At 35.3% G+C, this 23,331-nt stretch overlaps 2 protein-coding genes across 11 annotated transcripts in view; one reads left to right on the top strand and one right to left on the bottom strand.

Annotated features, from left to right (window-relative positions):
* Window positions 1-2,475: 2,475 nt before the first annotated feature.
* JRKL (JRK like) lies at window positions 2,476-5,719 on the bottom strand. The gene is made up of 2 exons (XM_005579426.5): window positions 5,659-5,719; window positions 2,476-5,256 (listed from the first exon to the last, which is right to left on the bottom strand). Exon 2 carries the CDS (start codon window positions 5,087-5,089, stop codon window positions 3,515-3,517), a length of 1,575 nt encoding a protein of 524 aa, XP_005579483.1. The 5' UTR covers window positions 5,090-5,256; window positions 5,659-5,719; the 3' UTR covers window positions 2,476-3,514.
* Window positions 5,720-5,802: 83 nt separating this feature from the next.
* The window catches only part of CCDC82 (coiled-coil domain containing 82), a 30,391-nt gene continuing 12,862 nt past the window's right edge, over window positions 5,803-23,331 (top strand). Inside the window, exons 1-8 of one of the 10 annotated variants that reach the window (XM_074015109.1) lie at window positions 5,803-5,892; window positions 6,212-6,365; window positions 6,750-6,826; window positions 8,123-8,203; window positions 10,966-11,711; window positions 12,199-12,403; window positions 19,459-19,551; window positions 21,693-21,817. In XM_074015109.1, the coding sequence (XP_073871210.1) occupies window positions 10,980-11,711; window positions 12,199-12,403; window positions 19,459-19,551; window positions 21,693-21,817 (1,155 nt within the window). In that variant the 5' untranslated portion in view covers window positions 5,803-5,892; window positions 6,212-6,365; window positions 6,750-6,826; window positions 8,123-8,203; window positions 10,966-10,979. Of the gene's footprint in view, window positions 6,366-6,749; window positions 6,827-8,119; window positions 8,204-10,965; window positions 11,712-12,198; window positions 12,404-19,458; window positions 19,552-21,692; window positions 21,818-23,331 lie in introns of all 10 variants that reach the window. The other 9 variants (XM_074015107.1, XM_045371138.3, XM_045371136.3 and 6 more) reach the window with 9 other exon arrangements.

Raw genomic sequence — 23,331 nt, 5'->3', positions numbered from 1 at the left:
TAGTAGAGACGGGGTTTCACTGTGTTAGCCAGGATGGTCTCGATCTCCTGACCTCGTGATCCGCCCGTCTCGGCCTCCCAAAGTGCTGGGATTACAGGCTTGAGCCACCGCGCCCGGCCCATTTTCTTTTCTCTCTTTTTTTTTTTTTTTGTATTTTTAGTAAAGACTGGTTTCACCATGTTAGCCAGGATGGTCCGCATCTCCTGACCCGGTGATCCACCCACCTCAGTCCCCCAAAGAGCTGGGACCACAGGCATGAGCCCCCAAGTCCGGCGGCTTCCGTCCCAACTTCTAAGTTGTGCATCCAACTTAGTTGCACAGGACTGCCTGAAACTAATTACTAAGAAAAGTTGTCATGGACTTAAATAGGAAGAACAGTTAAGAGTACACATCTAAGTGAAGTTAAAGAATTTGAGTGATGATCTTTTAAGACTGAATCATAAACTAAATTTTAGTACTTAAGTAGCAATAAGGATACCAAAAAATGAAAAAAAAAGAAAAGAAACCACTACAACTGCTCATTGGAGGAAATGGGGAGAAGAAAAGGCATGTGTATACATTAGGAAAGGCTAAGAACAGATATAGATAATAATGATGTATTTTGCTACTTCAGACCAAGGTAGCTGAGCTATTTTTTGACACTGAGTTAAATAATTATTTGAACTTCTTAAAACCCATCTAGGTGGCTCTGACATTAGGATGCTAAAGATGCTAATGGAGAGTTCACTATAGATGGGAACCAAAGCAACAATTTTAATTTCCCTTCTAGACTTAAGTCCTGTTTATCAATTGAATATATAAATCATAGAGCCAGACAGGGTGACTGGATCACATGCAGGTAAGGGAAATGGATGAAGTTACTCAGGGACAGCAAAAATCAAGACCAATGCATAGCTTAAAATGTAAAGGGTATACAGAATAGAAATCAGTGGAGAAATGAATAAGCAACTAAATCTTGATGATTTTTTTACATAGTTCACATCTTGTTATGTTGGTTCTTTTACATGAGCTTACAATTGAGCCAGATGGTTTTGGGTATTTTTTTTCAAATATGTATAGTTTTTTCACCTTGATTTCAAGATGTTCAAGGAAAGCAACCTCTTCCCTTTCTATTTTCCTAGACCCACCACAGCTGGCAGTCTTCAGCATATAGTAAAACTCAATACATTTTTGATTTACTGGATTTCATCATGACAAAGAATTCAACTTTCTACAACGGCCCCACCACAAAAAAAGCCCAAATCTCTCAGAAAAAAAAGCAACATTATAATTTCCTACATGATCTTGTGTAGGTATATCTACTCTCACAAAATTCTTTACTGGAAATGTAAGAAACATTGCACTGTCATTGGCTTTCTGAGAGTATTGTGTCAAGTCATATCAATGAGAAAAAAATTAGTGAAACTGGTGAGAGAACATGAGCCAATGGCAAATTTTTTAATGGATAAATAGAATGCCAAACACAGACTCTCGTAAGGCACTGATAGAATAGGAATTAGGAGCTAAGGATATACAACTTTGGGGGCATATACAGAACCCAAATAGCTTTTGGCATCATCTACTACAACTACTGATCAGCCTTTATAATTAAGGATAGAAGGATCAAAAACAGGGCCAGAGTACCAGTGCTGGCAGATTTTAGAGAATAGCTGTAAACCAAAGAAGAGCAGTCTCTTACAGGCTAGAGAGTCACAAGATTCACACTCATGGCCACAAAACAGTGAACTTTTTACTGGGGATTCAAGTTTAAAATCACACACCTTAACAGCAATGTTAGTTTTACCACTAGGTGGCAATGAAACAGCTGCATTGGGCTGACATGATTAAGTTTAAAAACTGTGCAAATCCAGACAGAAATTCCAAGATTTGTAGTACATATTTTCATTTTAGAAAAATTATTTTATATACAGTTTAGTTGACAACAGAACATGTCATTATCTGATTCAATATGTATGTTAACTTCTGATAGTTTTTCCTACTCTACACTTAGGAAATTCATGCAATGAACCTAATTTTTAAACACTTTCATCACACATCTTCTGAAAAATGTAGACATCTATCATGAAAATAAGAGAAATTATGGAAAACTAAAAATACTTTTGAAGTATTAGTATTCTACAGAAAGCACAATAAAAAGTTAAGTATTTTAACAAAAAATGTTAAACCTTTAAAAAATGACTAATAGAGAACAATTCTAATTTACTGTTTAAAAATGTTTGGCCAAAACATGAAATAGCATGGAAACATTTTACTTTTAAATTACAAGTTACATTAATATTAATATGTGCAAAGTAGTTTCAATGTCTTGAATATAGTTTACCAAAAAAAATCAAAATTCTGATTTAGATTACATTTTAGCAGATTAATCCCTTTTTACATGTATCAAAATAATAAACAATAATATTCCTCAGTGTATGGCACTTTCTGTAATTATTTCTGCTTTCTTCATAAAACAGGACACAAACATATGACTTATTTAAAATCATAAAAGCTTTATTATTGTAATTTCATCAAAGGGCCAGATATTACAATATTTTTCAAATGATAGACATTTGTGAGTATGCAGTAAAAAAACACTAAAAAAAAAAAAAAAAAAAAAAAAAACTAAAAAAATCTTATTAAATCTCAAATTCCCAAGACGTTCCCCCATATAAGGTGGGAGCTCATATCATCACATTAACATTACAAAACCTGTATTATAAAATTAGATGAATAAATAATAAACCTATACTATTACCAAATTCATAAAAAGATCAACTTACCAAATTAAAATCAGCCTATTTATTCCCTTTGTATAAATAACCTAAAGTTCCCCAGATTTTTATTTCCCAGTTTCTTATAAATGAATTGATCACAATGCCTCTTTATAGATCAGTTTTCCCATAGTTTCCCTTTCATTTGGCAATCACTTCCCATATTTACTTTATTTCCCAGAATAATCTCCCCCTCTTGCAAACCACACAAATGCAAGAGAACTGAGGCATGATTTCTAAATAATTTCTATAATTCATAATTATTTCCCCATTATTGAATTTCATTTTTGAATTATTATAAATCATCCTGAAATCCAATAATATAAATCTTTCATCCTGTCAGTCTATTAAAATATACAAAACATCATTTAAGATGGTTAACACAAGAAAAGATAACTGTGGCAGCCTTCATAAATCAAGCAAAAGATTTCAGAAAAGTGTTCAGTCTGTTATCTCTAACTTTCACTAGAAAATTTAGGGAATGCCACTGTTACAGAAGGCATAATTGCATATTCTAAAAAGTGAATACATGTGTACATGTAATTTATATCTATTCGGTATCATCTTCTGATTAGCTGTACAAATCAAAGGACAAAAGATGCAGATGATGAAAACACATAATCCTCAAACCACTTCAGATACATTTTGTGCCTGTATTTCACAGGACCAAGTCTGAGAATTCTTAGAACACAAAGAAAATTAAGCCATATTGCAGAGTTTGTCACAAACACAATGAGCAGAACAATAAAATTGAAATGACATTATTGACTTGACTTTGTCATCTTCTGTTTATTTCTGATGGTGGCTCGAAGTTTACGTATTACCAGTCTATCAGGTAGAATCATATCACCTTGTTGTTCTAGATAATCCAATAAATTTTCAGTCCATTGGAGAGCAGCTGCATGATTAATATGTTTCTCTGGAATTAGTTCTATTTCCTCCTCCTCATTTTCACTGGATTCATCTGTCTGGCCTTGTGCTCTTCTGATGATTTCGCTATCAGTTAACACTTCATAGCCTGGTTCAGTACTGTCTACTTCAAGCCATTTTTCAAGGTTCTCAGTAGTCACATTTTCCAATCCTTTGGTGTGTTGTAAAAGGGTAGCCACAGTAGCCACAGAAATATCTTCATCATCAAAGTCCAAGCTCTCTTTCTCCTCTATCATAGGGAGAATCTTCTTCCATGCTCTGCTAATGGTAACTGGTTTTACTAAGTTCCATGCCATTGCTATTTCATAAAGTGCATCCAACAGAGTTAGCTTCTTCCAGAATGATTTCAGGTCATTACCTTCTTCCAAGTTGTTCTGGAGAAGACCTGCACGATAATTTCTCTTCATTGTTGCTATGACTCCCTGATCTGAAGGCTGAATCAATGAGGCCACATTAGGTGGTAAATATTTAGCAAATATTTGGCCATCATCTGACCTTAGGACATTTTCATTTGGATGTGTTGGTGAATTATCCAACAAGAGCACAGCCTTTTCCTGCAAGCCTTTAGATCTTAAATACTCTCGAACTTGCGGCACAAAAATTTTATCAAACCATTGTCGGAAAATGGAAAGATCCATCCAGGCACCTTTTTGGCTGAAATAAGAGACTGGCAAGTTTAAAGTGTCAGTTGATTTAAAGGAGCGAGGTTTCTTTGCTTTCCCCACAACACAAAGTTTAAGTTTGTGTAAACCTGTTGCATTGGCACAACACATGATTGTGACTCTTTCTTCAATTGATTTGTGCCCAGGGACAGTGCATTTACCTTTGATTACTGAAATTCTAGAAGGCAAGCACTTCCAAAAGAGTCCAGTTTCATCTGCATTGTAGATTTGTTCAGGCTGTAAATTCTCTCGTTCAATAAAATCTCTAAAGTTGTTACAAAAATCTTCCACTGCAGTCTCATCTCCATTTAATCTTTCATTTCTAATGTTAATCTCTCTAATGCTGTGCCGCTGCTTAAAACGAGTTAGCCAGCCGGCAGAGGGGTTAAAATCGCCATCCATTCCCAAAGCATAAAAGAAGAACTCTGCCCTTTTTGCACAAATTGGTCCAGATATGGGATTCCCTTTTGCTCTTTGCTGGTTGAACCATTCCAGCATTGCCCTGTCCAATTCCTCATACATGGATGGCTTCATAGATTTCCTCTTGGCCAAAAGACTTGTGGAATCAGAACTGCTTGCATAAGTTATAATCTTTTCCTTATTTTTTCTTATATCCCGAACTGTTGTTTCACCAATTCCGTAAATCACTGCCAGTTGTTTGGAAGAACCTCCGTCTTCAAGTTTCTTTATTATATCAAGCTTATCTTTAATAGTCAACACCACACGCTTCCGTTTCCCCGACATAGCGAGGTTCTGGGACTCACCCCACACTCACAAAGTAGCAATCCACAAAATCCTTCCTTCTCTTACACAGGCTCACTTTAACAGTCTTAATACACTCAGTCTTTCAACCTTACCAGCAACCTGGTGGCCCTGATCCCCTCCCGGGCTGGGGTTGGCTGGCAAACAGACTGCAGAAGAAGGTGAAAGAGGAGGAAGTTTGAGAGAACAGGCCTTTAACTTATACGGGCAGTAGCGGAGGCCCCATGTCACCGCGGATAATCCGGATTAAAGGCATGTGTTTTGTTACCCCAGCAGCCGCGAGAAACACTATAGCCCCATCGTGGCCACGAACCTCCTGCACGTCTAGATCCCGGGTAACCGCCCGTCACTAACCCCTGCCACACCCCAAAGTTACGGCAGAGAGCGGAAGAGCCAAGGAGTCAAGGAATGGCACCCTTCCTCAGGACTGATATGTTAGATTCCTTCCCCAGCAGCAGGGCCCTCCCGCCCCGCAGCCCCAGTTTCCCGCGCCGGCTTTAGCCAGGACAGTCCTCCCAGTCCCTCAAAGCCCGCCAGGCCCCTCTCCCCACCTCTCTTGCAACCAGGACCCGCACAGCTCCCTGACTACCGCGCGGCAGTCGCTCCGCCCCTAGCCACGCTCCCGGAAGACGCTCCCTCCCGCCGCTCGGCCCCGCCCCTCTCCCCACCCAGAGGCGGGACTTCCCTCGGTCCCCGGAAGCGGGCGGAACATCGCTTGCCAGGTGCTGGTGCCTGGGGCGGGGGCGCAGGCGGAGGCGGAGGCGGAGGCGCAGGCGCTTTGAAAGGTGAGAGCGCGAGGGTTGTGCGGGCCTGTCTCCCGGCTGGGACTTGCTTGCGCTCCCACTGCTAATGGTTTATTAGAGGGGCGGGGGAAGCCGTGCCTCCTGGCGGGCCAAGAGAAAAATTCCCGCGGGCGCTGTTTGGGTGGGCCGGAGCGCGCCAGTCAGCCCTTTGCGCCTCTAGCACTCCTCCTCAGCTGAGCTGCAGTGGGCGCGGTGCCTGTTATTTCCGCCTTGGGGAGGTGCTTTGGATGTGGGGAGCTCGGTTGGTGATTTCTCGGGTTTCTGGCCTTTCCAAACCCTTGTAATTGTTATCTCGGTGCAGAGCCCTTTTGGGGTCTGGGGGTTTCTATCGTCCTGCGCGCCTCATCGCGAAGCTCGGCCTGAGGGTATGGTTTTCTAGCTACTGTGCTTTCCTGGAAGTGGAGTGACGGACTAGTGGGCTAGCAGGCGCTGCGTTCCTGCGTCCCGCCAAACAGGTTTGTAATCATGCAAATCACCCTTCCGGGTGTTAATTCCTGAGAGGATCTGTTCCTCTGTCTACCGCTCATTCCTGCTGGATTAACCTCCATTGTTAACGGATTTTAATGAATAATATAGTTATCCCGGATACCATTCCAGCAGGATCCACTTTGCGAAATTGTGGACTGTTGGACTGTGATTCTAAGTGGGGGAAATAGGCTTTCCTCTCTTTATGTTTATTTTCTCATATCCTATTTCTGTCATGTTTTGCTGTCCTGTTTTCCTGCCAACAGAGGAACCAGGATACATTTATTCATAGCAATGTGATAAGAACTTGATCATAATCATACACTGTAGCCTTCAAATCGTGTATTATGCTGGCTTGTTTTTGGTGTCCCTAGTAATTTCATCAGATTGTGAGCTGCTTGGGAGCAGAGACCATGTTTATTTGATCTGGTGGCAGCACAGTTCCAAGCAGGTACTTGCATTTTGGTAGATATTCAATAATTATTTTTCGGCTTATTAATCTTTGCTCTCCAAACTGCCACATAAAAGAAAACATCAAAGAGGAGTGATGTTTTACACACAAAATGGATCCCTCCCGGTGGAATTTCAAATAATGACCTCAGGTTCCACTGCCTTTCAAATCTCTAAAGTGTTAACTACCACCTGCATTGTTTATACAGCAAGTAGGTGATTTCTAGAATGAATCTTTTCTTGAGTATGAATTAACCTCAAAGTTTAGAAGGAAGTATATTTCTTATGAGAAAGTCAAATGGCATCATCAAAGTACTTTCTTTTAGCTATAGAGGTACTGTGTTAGAGAAAGAACACAAGTAATATGGATTATTGCCTTTAATATCTATTATTTGGCAGATAACATAGCTATGTATGTGCACCTTATATTAACCATGAAACACAAAGATGTGATAGTATTAATCGTCTTCATTCACTTATTTAATGCTTTCTGTTTGGAGTCTGTTTTTTCTTTGCTTAAAGGTGAGGTATCATTACAGAAGCTCGATAAAATTCTCATTTCAGGAAATTAAGTGTGTGTTCAGAATATACAGAAGTAACATTCATTTGCATGGGTTCTTTTTTGAGTGGGTTGTAAAGACCAAGAGGCATCTTACCCATCAAACTAGCTTTCCTTCACATTCTCTTCCGAGGTTCACTCACCTTTTCCCTCCGTTATCATTCTTCCCTTCCCAGCTAATATAGTAAAGCTACCTACAATTTAAAAAGAAGAGCCAAACATATTCAAATTACCTTTCCTTTTCAGTAACAGAATTTTTGATCTTACTGGTATAAATGGTCATTTTCAAATATGAGAGACTCTGGCAATTTGGCAATTGCCCAAGGAAACCTGATTTATTTTGTTTAAATAAAAGATGTTGCATCGGGCATTCAAATTCTGCAGTTTTCCTAAATATTTTTCTCATCAGGGACTGCCTTTCTTCGAAATTTTACTTGGGCTCACTGGGGACTCCTTTAAATTTTGCGATTGGTGTTATTAATAAGATGATAGAGGGAAGTCTGCAAATATTCATCTCTTTTGCATTCTTTTCTTGCCTAGTGGATAATTTCTAGAAGTTTCTGGTCTAACTCATGGGCAGTAAAATTCAGTTACATGATTTTTTTAAAAAGCGTGTTTGTAAACTCTAAACCATTTAATCGTTATTTTTCTGAAACTAAAATATAGCATGAGAGATAAAATAATGATTTTTAAAAGCTTAATTTTTACTACCTTGTACAAATATGATATTGGCAGCAGTCATTGTGTGGCACTGGACGGGGAATCAAGAGACCCGATTTCTAATCCCTGCTCTGTCACCAACAAGCTGCGTGATCTTCGGTAAGTCATTTAAATTGTATGTCCTTGGCTTTGATATTTATACATAAATATAGATATCTTCCTTCTAAGATCATTGTCAGGATTTAAAAATCAATGTGAAAATGCACTAAAACTTAAAGTTTCTTTTATAGCTTAACTGTGCAGTCATAAGTTTTTAATAGTGTGACATTCTTAATCATTTCCACCATTGTCATAGGAATCACCAGTTTCATGATAAATAACTGACATTCTGGGCATGTTATAGTTTTGGAAGATCATCATCTATTGTATATGAATTTGCTTTTGGGTACTAATAAAAATCATCTTTCACTTTAATGTTCTTTACTGTCCATATTTGTTTTAGTGTATCTACTGCAACCATATTTGTCATTGTTTTCATAAATGTTTTTTCATTATTTTTCCCAATTCAAACATGTTTATTAGAAAGCCATACTTTGTTATTACAATGTGATATACTACACGTGCACATATGTACACTTAGCTTATGCAAATTTATGTGTTTACAAATACTTTTTTCTACTATATGGCTTAATAATATAAGATGCTTAGTTCATGTGGTGCTTAACCAAAGAAACAGTAAGCTATTTAAAACCTGGGGGAGAAACTGGGTGGACGTATTGTAACGCAGTATAGTGTACACAAAACCATACTTTAAGAGTAATATAGAGGTTTTTTTAAAAGGTTATTTTGACTACACACAATTTTCATCTTTGCTGATTTTAATATAAACCTTTTGTAAGATGCAACCCAAGGATAATTTCAAATAGCAGACTGCCCTGTTGACCAGAATTTGTTAGATTGCTATTGCAATGCTGGTTATATTTTATAGCAGTTACTGTCATAAGGTTATACTTTGGGCAGTGGCTCATGCCTGTAATTCCAGCCCTGAGGCCAAGGTGGGAGGATCACTTGAGGCCAGGAGATCAGGACATAGTGAGACCTCCATCTCTACAAAAAACTTAAAAATCGAAACAGAAAGATCGCTTGAGCCCAGGAGTTCAAGGCTGCAGTAATCTATGATCATGCCACTGCACTCCAGCCTGGACAACAGAACGAGACCTATCTCTTAAAAAAATAAAAGGTATATTTCATCCTACACCCTATAATTTCTGCCGTATAATCTTGGCAGCCCTGTTCTGATTTTACATGAGGTGTAAACCATTATACAGAAAATCTTATTGCCGTATAAACGTACCAGAATTTGTACAATTAAATGAGCTATATCTTCTCTTCCACAATCTATAGGAAAAAAGTAATCCTCTTGGAAAGCTAGAAACACCATCCCATTGCTCAAAAACTGTTTGGCATTGAATTTTTGTAATTACCTTCAGAATTTGTAGCACATTTTTTGAATATTTTTACTGATAGTTAATTCTCGTCTTCTTAAGTTGAATTTCATTTCTGCAAGCTGCTAACAGGTCTTTATAACCGAGACAAGTGAATTAAGTGGGTAAAGTCACTGTTTGGGATAAAAAATGAAATATGATTATTTTCATATTTTTAGATTTTTTATAGTGTGTGGTTTATAGAAAGACTCCAGGAATATTCTGTACTGTGGTGGAAATATTGAAATAATCCGCCTCATAAGGTGATTTCTTTGGTGGGGATAGCTGTCAGTTCAATGTATACCTCTAACACATGTATTATGAGGTCAGTCTCATTACATTGTCATATTTCTATTCCTTGACAACCACAGAAGTACATATGTTACTTTATTTTCTAGTTATCTTACCTGTCACTAATTGTTCTTTTAATATATACTTGTGATAATTTTAATGGAGTTCATTCTTTTCTAAATGATATACTGACAGCTTTTGTTTTTCTTCCCAATACCATGCTCTGCTTTGCCGTGAAACTTATTTGTTTCATTCACTTAACTACATTATTGGATTACTAGTTAAGTTTTCTATTGGTTATATTGTATCTTTAACTTTGAGGGGAAAGCCACTCCCATTTTTCTAAGGTATAAAGAGGCTACAGTCTTAGTGGATTATCTCTCAATTTTACACTGCTCTCTTTTTTATGTCATTTGTTACTTTATAACTGTCTTCGTGTAAATTGATCTTTTATAATTTATATCATTTCTGTATTCAGAATCCTTTGCCTACAGGGTGAGTCATCCTGGTAATCCCTTTCAGTTTTCTATTCGTTTCTCCTTTTTTCCAGCATAAAACTCTTTTTGTATACCTTTTAAGCCACACTTACTTACTGAACATACCATCTTCTTTCTTAAAGCCAGAGTTTTGCCCTTACCATATTACTTGCCTGACATCCCTTTTTCTTTCATTCTGTTCAAATACAATGAATCCTTCAGAATGCTATCAGATCACATCTGTTCAAGATAAAGTGAAGCACTTGCCTTACTGATCTCCCTGCATCTTTCCACTTTTATTGCAGTTATTTATGTTATTCATTTGATACCAAATACTACCTTGAAATTTTCTTAATTATTATATGTTTTAGATATTTTAGTTCTGCACATAGATTATAATCTTCTGAAGGACAGGACCATGATTTTTCTATGTATCCCTTTCAGCACAACATACAACATAATTCAGAATAGATGTTCATATAATTATTTCATAGGCATTCAGTAAATTATTTGTTAAATTAATGTTCTACCATCTTCACTCAGGTATTTCATGTGATTTTGCCTTTGTGGACCATTCAATAAAGCCAAATAAATATAATTTGTACCATAAATGCATTCATTGCTCTAATCTGGTTATCACTGTTATATTCCTAACAACTTTATTTTGTAGAAGCTTAAGTGAAAATGATACATGTTAGAAGACCTGAAACAAGGAAAAATTCTAAAAGTCACGTGCCTGAGCAGAAATCTCGAGTTGATTGGAGGCGAACTAAAAGAAGTAGTATCTCACAATTATTTGATAGTGATGAAGAGCTTGATAGTGAAGAATTTGATAGTGAAGAGCTTGATAGTAGTGAAAGTGTTGATAATTACGAAAGTTTTGAAAATGATGAAGAGCTTGATAGTAACAAGGGACTTGATTGTAATAAAACACCAGGAAGTGAAAGAGAGCTTAACTTAAGTAAAACTGAAAGTGAAGGAAACAACAGTAAGTGTCTCGTTAACACTGGCAACAGTTCAACATATGAAGAAGAAACTAACAAAACCAAACATAGGAATATTGATTTACAAGATCAGGAAAAACATGTAAGTCAAGAGGATAATGATCTCAACAAACAAACTGGACAAATAATAGAGGATGATGTAGAAGAAGAACACATCAAGCGAGGAAAAAGAAAAAGGCTGTCCTCTGTGATGTGTGACAGTGATGAGAGTGATGACAGCGATATCCTAGTTAGAAAAGTAGGTGTTAAACGTCCACGTAGAGTGGTTGAAGATGAAGGTTCTTCAGTGGAAATGGAGCCAAAAACTCCTGAAAAAACATTAGCTGCACGAAAGCGAGAACAACTTCAGAAGCTCAAAGAACTCTCAAAACAAAGATCTCGTCTGAGACGCAATCATGGTAGAGATTTTGAGGTGTGTTATATTTTGTTGGATTTGTTACTGTTTTTCAGTTTTTTTCTTGAAGTATTTTATATATAAATCAAAGTGCTGAGTCTGTTCCGTTCCTCAATAATTGTAGAATTTATCCTTTAATCACAAGTATTCTTGAACATGTTTGATTACACTATTGTATGTAATACACTATTTTATCATGAGCCTCAGTCCATCCTTTTTTAAAATTGAAAGACTATTTGTTATTTTATATGATCTTTCTTGTTTTTAACTTCTTATAATTCTAATGTCCATTTTAAACATTTTACATCACTTAACCAAGGTATATTCTTCTTATTAATAATTTCAGAAGTTCACCATTTAATATGATAAAATTATTTTTAACTTTAAAATATGAAGTTAATTTCTATGGATCATTTTTTGCTGTCAGATTTAGTATTTTAATTTTATATCCAACTTACCATTTTAATGGCACAATTTACTGAAGCATTTATTTTAAATTAATTAGGGCTCTGAAAAGAAATCCTGCCCAAGCAGTGATGAAGATGATGAGGAGGAAGAAGAGGATGATTATGAACGTGATGAAGATGGAGATGATTATAGTATCGATGACTTTGTAGTGCAAGATGAGGAGAGTGATGAAGAGAATAAAAACCAACAAGGAGAAAAATTAACTACACCACAACTGAAATTAGTAAAACAGAATTCTCTTTGTAAGTTCAATATTAAGAAAATACTTCATGAGTTGTTCTTATGATATTATATCAAGTATCAAATTAGCCTTTTAATATCATGTTCTGAATCATTGACTAGGAACTGTGGTTTCATTTTCAGATAACCTTGTCAGTTTGATAGTTTATTCCAGTGGTCTCAGGAAACATTTACATTTTTTAAAATTATTAACCCCCAACACACCTTTACTTCAATGAGTTATGCCTGTCAGTGTTTACCATTGTGGAAATCAAAACTGAGAAATTTAAAATATATTAATTCATTTAAAATAACCCTTAGTAAATTTATTACATTAATGTAAATAACAATTTTATGAAAAGTAACTGTATTTTTCCCAAAATGTGATAAATGGCATTGTTTTACATTCTCGTAAATCTTTAATGTCTAGCTTATAGAAGCCAGCTAGATTATTTTATCTGCTTTTACATTCAGTGTGTTGTGACATATTGTTTTGGTTGAAGTGTATGAAAACAATTTTGCCTCACACAGGTAGCTGGAAAAGGGAGGAGTATTTTAATAGTATTTTTTAAATAATTGTTGATATTCTCATTTGATACTATGCCAAAATTTGACAAATAATACTGCTTTCTTAAAGGTAATATGGAATTCAAAACCATATAAATGAACTTTTAGTGCTTGCATTACAACCATTGGTCTGTCTTGCAGTTTAAATAGATCATTTCCCCATGCATGATTTTGTGATGAAATGCATCGGTCATATGGAAAATACTGGTTCACTGGATGATACAGATCCTCCAAAATATTGACATATTTCATTATATATTTTTTTAATTATATTCATTAATATCACCACCAGTCCCATGAGAATATTTCTCAGGTATTGAGAAGCTGTCAGGCTCAGAATAGCACATATAAGTTTTTCAAAATTCTGATTTCTGCTTTAGAGCTTGATTGTTTTCATTGGCGACAAAACACTGTGAATTGTTCTTTTTGAACTGACAGGCTTACTTTGTTCTTTTTTGAGAAAAGTCTGACAGATTTCCCAAGTCTGAATAACCAGAGCTTGTCACTCCTTTCAGATAAAAATGGTATTTCATGAAAAATGAGGCTTCCTCCCAGCACACACAGTTGCACAGGTGTTTTTCCCTCAAAACAATCATTGTACTTTGGTATGCAGTATAAGTACTTTTTATGCACTTTCCATTTCATCCTATAGAATACTGCAAAGATGTGTACTTCAGATTCAAGATTTAATACAATTAATAATTTTACTAGTTCAAAGAGGACATTCTTAAGTGAAAGTTACTTTTTTACTGTGAGTGCATAGCAATAATGACAGTAATGATTACTAGTAGTTTGATGCTACCGCCATGATTCAAGTTAAGGGGCCAGCTGTCTTATTACTTGAAATCACAGATTTCCTTAAATGGACTTGGGCACTATCAGGGATCTGCAGACAAAGACTTTGAGAACCGTTGGTTTTATCAGACCTTTTGAAGCTTCTCTCAAACAGTGAAACCTATCAAAGATAGGACGTTACTTACATGAAAATATAAATCTTGGAACCTGAAAATGTAAGCTATATTTATTATTATTATGATTCCTATAATTCTACAAAATTTCAAAGATTGTTTTTATGATGTTTTACAACTCTGGTAGGAACAGGCTGTTGGATGGATACATTTTTATTTTTTTTCTTTAAGTGCATTCTTTCCAAATATTTCAGAAAAGGCCATATTGACTAAAATAAAGCGTAACATGACTTGATTTATATCTCATGATTTATAATAAAATAGTGGATTTTGAGATATGAATCAAATTTCAAGAAATTTGGCAGTTACAGAGATGCCAGTTACAGTTATCTCTATACAGTAAGTTAATGAATGTTTTCCTTGTATCAATAGGCACTGGTTCACTTGCCACCTGGACGTTTAAATTAAAGGGATACTCAGTTAGGAGATATCCTATTCTGGGTTATCTAGAATGTGATAGAACATTTGCTGAGAGATGCCCACTCATATCAACTCCTGCCAATTAATGGAAATAAAAGGCTAGCATATGGGAACTTCAACTTCTCTACACCTTTTAGTTGGTTTTTTTAAGGGCAGTTTTGGAGTTATAGAAATATTGAATGGAATGTACAGAGTTCAAATATACCCCCTCACATACACAGTTTCTCCTATTATTAACCTCGTTTATTAGTTTGGTACTTCTGTTACAATTATTATTAGCAATAGTTCATACTTTACAACAGGGCTCATTTTTTAGTACCTTTTATGTAATTTCCTATCTGCCATTTGGCTCTGAGAGATGCACCACAGACTAGTTTCCCTCTTGCTACATAGTTGAAGACAGTCATAGTCTTTTTCTTTTATTATCAATCCCTGTTAGTGTCTCTTTATATTTATTCTGAAACTACAATTCTTGGAAAAGATACAGTAGGGAGTAAGAGGACAAAATAGCAGTGGTCCATTGCATATCACGCTTACATAGTTCACACGCTAAAAATATTGTATGCAGGTAAAGAGGAAAAATCTTCAGATTTGTGGATACCTTATTTACCTAGTACTCTATCATATATTCAGAGTGACAGAATCAAGTAGTAGAAATAAGAGTAGAATACGTTTAAGTCTACTATGCCTTGCTAGAACACTGGAAACTAGACTAAGTGAACATCCACTTAGTCTCCATCTACTAATTAAAGAAAATCATTCTATTAACACGATAAAGAATGGGCCTAAGAACAGACTCAGAACCATTTATGTTAAATATTAAATTTTAGAACTTTCCCTTGTTCTAGGATAAGTAAAAAGTACCTGTGAAATTTATTGCAGTATAAGGTAAAGGTAGACTCAGAGGAAGAAAATAACTGTGAAAAGTGTTTCATTAAAGGAAACAAGAAAATGCTATAAAACATTTGCTATACAGTCTATGAAAAAGAAGTTATAAGGAGAGAACAATTTGAGGTGAAAGGGAGCTAGCTAAAATAAGAATTGCCAAAAATTTTAAAATGTGAAGTCAGAAATAAAGTCTATTGAAAGCAGTTGATAGCAGAATTAACAGTACAGAAACTCTCATGAGTGACAGGAGATAGTTAAAAAGTTCTAGGGTAGAGAAGAAAAAAATAATAGTTGTAAAGGAGAAGATAATAAAGGACTAGAAACGAAGACCCTATTTCACAAATTTGGGGGAGGGCGTGGCAGAAATACAGAACAAATGAAAATGTAAAGGAAGAAAATTGTACAACTTTAGTTAGATATGTAAAAGAAAATTTGAATACTAAAAATCACCATATTTTCGGATGGGAAAACATAAGATGAATTCAACGTTATTATAGAAGAAAGTATTCTTGAGGTATTTTCATAACACATAACACATTTATGTAGATTAAAGAGGCCCACGTTCCTAATAAATTGATGAAAATAGTTTTGCAAACAGATGTATGAACTGTTTCTGTAATTACAAGAATAGAGAAAAAGATCTCTAATCATTCTTTTTAGAACTATAAAAATGGCTTAATATTAGAAGTCATTAATATATTACATTAATATGTCAGTAGAGAAAAATCATGTAATTTATTGAGATTCTAGGAGAAACGTCAGTAACATTCAATGTCCATACCTGGCTTTTAAGAAAAGCAGTTGTTAAAAAATTAGTAATAGGAACATACTTCCTTTACATGACTGTATTTTAAACCAAGAGACAACAGCATACTTAAAATGAGGAACATGACAAAAATATTTTCTACTAACTTTGTTCTAGATGTTTTGGAAAATGCAACAAGACATGAAAACGAAATATAACTATTGAAAAAGAAAAGACATTTGAACATTATGTATGTGTGTGTGTGGGTGTGTGTGTATTATGTACACACATATAAACTAAAAGTTTCTGACTTAACCAAGGATACAGAAGTTAAGAGAAGGGATATAAATACTTTGAAAGCAGGAGTAGATATAGCATATCTTTTCATGGCTTGCATCACATTCTTTTTGCCCTACAGGGATGAAGATGGGGGAGATAATGTTAAAGTAGAAAAAGAAATCAGTTTCTTGCTATGCCTTTGCCTCATATACTAGGCTGATACCTCCATTCCAGAAGAAAGTGCGTCAAGAATCTACATGCTTTTACCTAAGTGAATATTTGTAAACATTCTCTTGGTTCTTGAAATAAATTTAGCACTAACAAGACCACATCTTCCTTGGGGTTGTGGGAGAAAGCAGAGATAGTGTCCAGGAATCCTTTAACAGTGTCCATCTCCAGCTCTGTAGTGTCCCAGGAAACTTATCTCCCAGAAATATCCAAGATAATCTGACTACTTTTAAATTGGTAAAAGATCTCAGAAAAATCACCAGATTCACAGTATGTAAATCTCAGTGGTTCTCTTGCATACTAACAATAATTAAGTGATATAATCAGGAAAAATTCCATCTACAATGGCAACCAAAATAAACTTCCTAAGCCTACTATTTAGAAGAAAAGCACAGCTTTGTAGATAAAAAAATACACTTCACTGTGAAACAGAACAGAAAACATGGATAAGCAGAGAGACAAGCATGTTTCTGAAAGGTAATATGCGTAGAACAAGAAGTTATGTCTTCTGAAACTAATTTTTTTGGTTAAACTTTGCAAAACAATTCTGAAGAATGACAGCCAGACCAGTAGGAAAGGCACATGGTATTAAAAAAAAAAATCTTGGCATATATGTGAAATTAGTATGTGGTATAGGATACAAGGAAATCAACGAAGAATGATGAGACTACCAAATGATTGGCTATAAGGAAATTGATTAACTACTTTAGAAAAAAAATAAGTTATGCATAAACACAAATATAGTTTCCTTTTTTATGCTTTTTCCAGTTTTTTAAAATAGTCATGGGAAAGCTTATTTAAAATATTTAAAATGTTGTTTAAAACAATATTCCTGGGACATTCCATAGAAGCTCATTCAATATAGGGATTAAAGCACTATGAGAAAAGCTCTGGAGGAGAGCTGAGCTCTAAGCCTCATTTTGCCTCCGTCTAATTGTATCACCTTGGATAAGTTATTTTGTCACTGAGAATGCCATTTTTCTTGAAATGGGAGATTTGAATTTTATTTTCTCCAGTTTTCCATCCAAGTCTAAATTTTGTGTTGTGACATATATCAAATCTACCATGTATAGTAATATTTAACTAGGGGATAGGAACATGAAATCTGGAGTTAGACTGGGTTCCAGCCCTAGTTCCGAAACTTACTGTTTGGTCTTAGGAAAGTTTTTCATCTTCTCTATATTTCACTTTTCTCAACCAGAAATGAATCTAGGGTAATGGTAGTATCCCACAGGCTTGTTGTGAAAAATAAAGCAATGCATGTAAAATGCTTACAATGATGCCTGGCATATATTTTGCTCAGTAATATTTTTCAATTTGAAATTCCAGGAGGATTATCCCACTACCATCCACCAGTCCACTCAAGCATAATTAAATAGAAGCCTTTTTCCTGACTTTTTTGAAGTGCGTTCTGTTACACACTGATAAAAAAAGAATCTTAGGGACAAAACTCCTCAAATGATTTTGATTTCTGCCCTTTTCATTTCCTCTCAGGGTCTTTGAAATAGAGCAGCAATTCTCAAGACTGTAACAGATAAGTAGCATTGGACATAAGGACAGTCAAGAATGATACATTCAGTAGGATGAAATATTCTATTGCAACTTGTATGATAGTTAAACTTAGGTGCACATGGGATGAATTTGATTTGTTTCTCAACACATCTGTTAATATTCCCAGTGTCTCTTAATACTATTTGAGAAATGGTATTATACATACAGTTTACATGGATTTTAACGCAAATAAAATTGCCCAATATTATATCCAGAGTTTGATAACAGTCTAGTCAAAGTTAAATCCTATTGAAGTATTATTTCATTTTTTAATTATGCTCTACTGATTTTTAAGAAAATATTACATTCATTAAAGGCCATGATTATTGCCTTTGATCATAGGCTATCTAAAGGCTAATAGCCAAATGATCTGCTATTGTCACTGATTTTTAGTATTACCTTTTTTTTTAATCTCTTCAGCACTTCTATAGGTGTCTCCTTAGAAAATAATGCATACTAAAATGTACCCTAAAGTCTGAAAGAGTTACACAGCCCTTTGAGTAACTAAAATATAAATGACGAGGGTTTTCCATGTTGAATCCCATCTTTCTTTTTACTTCAAGTGGAAGAAGAGTCAAAATCTATCCATGGTTGCTAATGATAGGTCTTATTTTGCTTTAATTGCTTGTCAGACATCATCTATATTTCTTGAAATACTCAGTCTGCCCTTAATGTGTCCTCACAGGTGCCCCGAGCAGGGGCACTGTATTCTACAGTGACTGTTGGATCAAGGAAGGGGTCGTGGTTGATAGAGAACATTTCCACAGTCATAATAAACTCTGATCCAAAAGTAATGAGAATAGTAGGAATCTTCTCTCTTAACCACTGCCTGGCCTGTCACAACAGGTGATGTCATGTATGAGATTTGGTTAGTGAGAAAGTGGGCTTAAATATGTGGTATGGGGAAGGAAATAGACAGGTTTTCTAAACTGCTGTAGAAAATCCTAAATCTGGGGCAGCATGAAAAGGGAAATGAAGTTTTTGTAGCCTTTGGGGTTCTGGCTAAGGTAGCAGTTCCCTGGACAATTTCATATGTAATGTGTTTTACAGAATAAGACATATTAATCTGTCTTTGGAGGTTTTCTCTCTTGTTCTCTCACTCTAAGTGTCAAATTGACAATTAAATACAGGTGTTCAAGGGACAATTTTTATTTTTTTACAACATATTTTAATATTCTCTGAACAGTTTTAAGTTCGGGAAGTGAAGATTTGAAATTACAACTAGACACTTTGGATTGGAAGCCAATAAGTTTGGAAAATGGAGATTTGCTCCGTGACTAGACAAGTCATCGAGGAAGCTATAAAATTAGGATGATTAAGCTGTTTCTGCTGTCTATAGTTTTAATTTCTTAGCATTGGAGAATGGAACCTATTGTATTCAAGAAATTATTTTGTCTGCTCTGTTCTAATATATATTTAAAATTAATTTCAGATTCTTTTAGTGACCACTATACTCATTTTGAAACAGTTGTGAAGGCTCTTCTGATCAATGCTTTAGATAAATCTTTTCTTGGAACATTATATGGTAAGTTAATACTATAAATGAAACAATTGGTTTTTATTTATTTTTCCAATTTTAAAACAACCTCACTTTTAAAACTATGTAGATTAAACAAAACCATTGATGATCATTTGTAAGACCTTCCAATGTTTTCCCTGTAGGATCAACTACATCAAAACTCCATTCATGTAAAATGCTTGTTAGTGTTCATTATCTGAGATATGTGGAAGGTAAGTTTGTGACAGGCCCTTGCCCTTAGAGAGTTAACAGTGAATTTGACAGTATAACACCTAAAACAACAGAGTGTCTTAATACCCATGTGCCAAACCCAGCCTCCCTGAGCTCTGAATTTCATTAAAAGTTCCATGCTGTTTTCTGCTTTTGTGCCTTTGTCCATGCTGTTTCTTCTTAGAATAGAATCCCTTTTTGTCCCAGATGTTTTAGGTGAGTATAAAAACATTTCTACTATGAATCTATCTATGACCCATTCACATAATATTTGTCATTCTCATTTGTGCCACCATCATTCTGAGTATGGTAGTACTCAGTACTCATTTATATGCACTTTTCATCTTGTATTGAAAATGTATTTTTGCTTTCTTCCCTTGTCATAGTGCATGGGAAGGAGTAAATTTATTTATGTGTGTGTGTATATATATATATGGGGATATATATATCCCCATTTCTCTTGCATCTAGCACAGAATCTGGCATTTAATAGACTATAAATATATTGTGTTGAATAACTAATTGCCAAATAAGATTTCATTTACAATATATTGAACACATTTATTGAATGCCTACTATAAGCTAGGCATTATTTGAGGGCGGGGGTATGACAGTGACTTAAGATATATTAGATTCCTGCACTCATGTTACTTATAGCCTAATGGGAGAGACAGACAATGAATGAGTAAACAAAATATAACATAATATGATTTCAATGAGTAATTAGTTCTTGTAAAAAAAAGAATAAAATAGGGTAAGAAGATTGAGAATAAGGGAAGGTAAAGTTTATGTTATATACTAGTTACATTGGTCAAAAAAGGCCTCTTGGGGTAACTTTTAAATAGAAACCTGAATGAAACAAAGGGTACAAGTAATACTTGGACTACTTGCTTAGCAGAGGGCAAAGGAGGTGCTAAGGCATTTAGGAAAGAATAAGTTTGCTGTGTTCAAGAACAACTAGAAGGCCTGTGTGGCTGAAGTGGAATGAGACAGGAAAGAAGGAAAAGAGAGGAGCTTGGAGGAGTAGGCTGAGGACAGAAGGGCTTTGTAAGCCCTGGTAAGGTGTTTGAATTTGTGGTTATTTAAAGAAACACGATAAATTTATTAGCTAAATAAATTAATAAAACTTCAAATAAGACAGAAAAATAAGGCTTAAATTCATACTATGACAGATACATGTAGAGAATATACTATGAACCAAATCAGGAAGGCAGTAATGATTGCAGCATGCTAAAGAAGAATGAGGAAAAGGCCTAGACAGAAAGGAGTATTCTGATTTGTTGATACAAGGAGTTACCATGGGATCAGTAGAATAGAGTCACTTGTAGACAGCCCTGAAAGCCTATTCAGAAGTTTGAACTTTATCTGGAATTCAGGGGCTAATTTCATGTCAGTTTTGTATAAGAGAATAAAAGATATTTTGGTAAGCTTTTTCTTCTGGCTTTTTTTGTTATCAGAAAATAATGTTAAAGCTTGATGCTTACAAAGAGAACTTTTTGAGACAGAGTCTCGCTCTGTCACCCAGGCTGCAGTACAGTGGTGCGATCTCGGCTCACTGTAAGTTCTGCCTCCCGGGTTCACGTCATTCTCCTGCCTCAGCCTCCCTAGTAGCTGGGAATACAGGCGCCCGTCACCACGCCTGGCTAATTTTTTGTATTTTTAGTAGAGATGGGGTTTCACTGTGTTAGCCAGGATGGTCTCGAGCTCCTGACCTAGTGATCCGCCCACCTCGGCCTCCGAAGTGCTGGGATTACAAGCGTGAGCCACTGTGCCCGGCCTGTCCTGTTTTTTCTTAATGTTCTGATGGAATGATTTTTTAAATATTTTTTTCCTAATTTAAATGCTTCCAACCAAGTTGGGAAGAAATTTTTAAGTATTAAATTGTTTAAATATTTCTTATTAACAAAATGATTTTTTTATTGTTTATCCTCTGAACAGATGGCACAAGGCAAAAATCATATGCAAAAGCTATGCTAACATCTCTTCATTATTTGGATAACCGCTTTGTTCAGCCTCGTCTAGAGAGTTTAGTATCTAGAAGTCGTTGGAAAGACCAATATAAGGTATACAGTTTGTTTTTGAATCTCTTCTTGGGGGTAGAGGCAGCAAACCTCTCAGGAGTTTAAAATCCAGACTGAATACTTTTAAAATATTGGCATTTCTTTGTTAAATAATCAGCTTATTATTTCTCACATCTTCTAAAAGCTATTATTGTTTTAATCATTTACATTAACTATATCTATCCACTAATTAAGTGGTTCCAAATGATGAATAACTTTAGAACATATCCAGGGCTTAGCCCATCTTTTAAAATGAGGAGATTGTCTCACAGGGTGTTGTTATGTCAGAAAAGAGAGTTCCATAGCCAAAGAAATTTGGGAACCAGTGGATTTAATGTAAGCTTGTTTCTTCACTGGAAGACTTTTCCCAAGTATTATATGTGAATTTATACTATAAATATTCAAAGGGGGATATGGAATACAATTTTTCCCTAAATTCGTGTTTTACTCTATGAAGCTCTGTTTATGAAACACTTGTTTACGTCTTATGATACCATATTGTGGTGAGTTATACTGAATTTGGATAATATGATGTTGGAATAATAACTGTAAGATACCAAGAAGTATTAGCTGAAAATTGAGACACAGATGATTCAGTAAGATCTTAATTAGGATAAGCTGGGTTATGCTACAAAAGATAAAGAATATGACAAACAAACCAACAATAAAATCCCAATGGCTTAACCCAACAAAGTTTATTTTCACTTATGTATCCAGTGTTAGTCATCAGGGGTGCTCTGCTGATGGTAGTCACTCAGAACTGAGCTGATAGAGGTCAATAGAGGTTTCATCTTAACTTGTACTTCCATGGAGTACAGCAGAAGCAGGAAAGGAAGGTGATTGATTATTTATTCAGCCTGAATTTCAGCCTGTAAGTAATACATGTCATAAAGTGCCATGAAGTATGAAAAATATGAAAAGTTGACCACCAGAAAATGTAGTTTTCAATCATATAACATAAAAAGTAAACTGTCAGTATATTGGATACTTAATTACCATCCAGCTGGTAGAGGATATAAATGTGGTTTAGTAACCATGCTAATATGCTCATTGTTTGCAGTTCAAATACTGTATTGAAACCTAATCTATGTTACCAATTAGAATAGTAGTATCTAGCACAGGCCTAGAACATAAGCAGAAATACTCAGGGACAAGTAACTTCATAGCTTAATAATGAAGCTTATTTGTGAATACCAAGTGTTTTTTTAGTTTGTTTACTCATTGATAACTGAGCTATTAAACTGTCCATATGAATACCGGACACATGGCAGTCCTAGTGTCAACTTTTTTTTCCCACAGGACTGCAGTAAGTTATCATAGGAGGATTGAATTATTTCTGGAATATTTTTGTGGAAAATATATAATTCATACAATGGAAAGTGAATGTGATTTTTTTTCTCAAGTTTTAACTAGCCTACTTGAATTACTTTTCTTATATCATCCTACATTGTTGCTGCTTCTATTTTTAACTGATACCTCATTAACACTAATTAGAGATGAGAAATGGAAAAGAAGTA

This window comes from Macaca fascicularis, chromosome 14, assembly GCF_037993035.2.
Source record: "Macaca fascicularis isolate 582-1 chromosome 14, T2T-MFA8v1.1".
Classification (NCBI taxonomy): Eukaryota; Metazoa; Chordata; class Mammalia; order Primates; family Cercopithecidae; genus Macaca; species Macaca fascicularis.
This window is presented reverse-complemented; position numbering and strand designations above follow the sequence as displayed.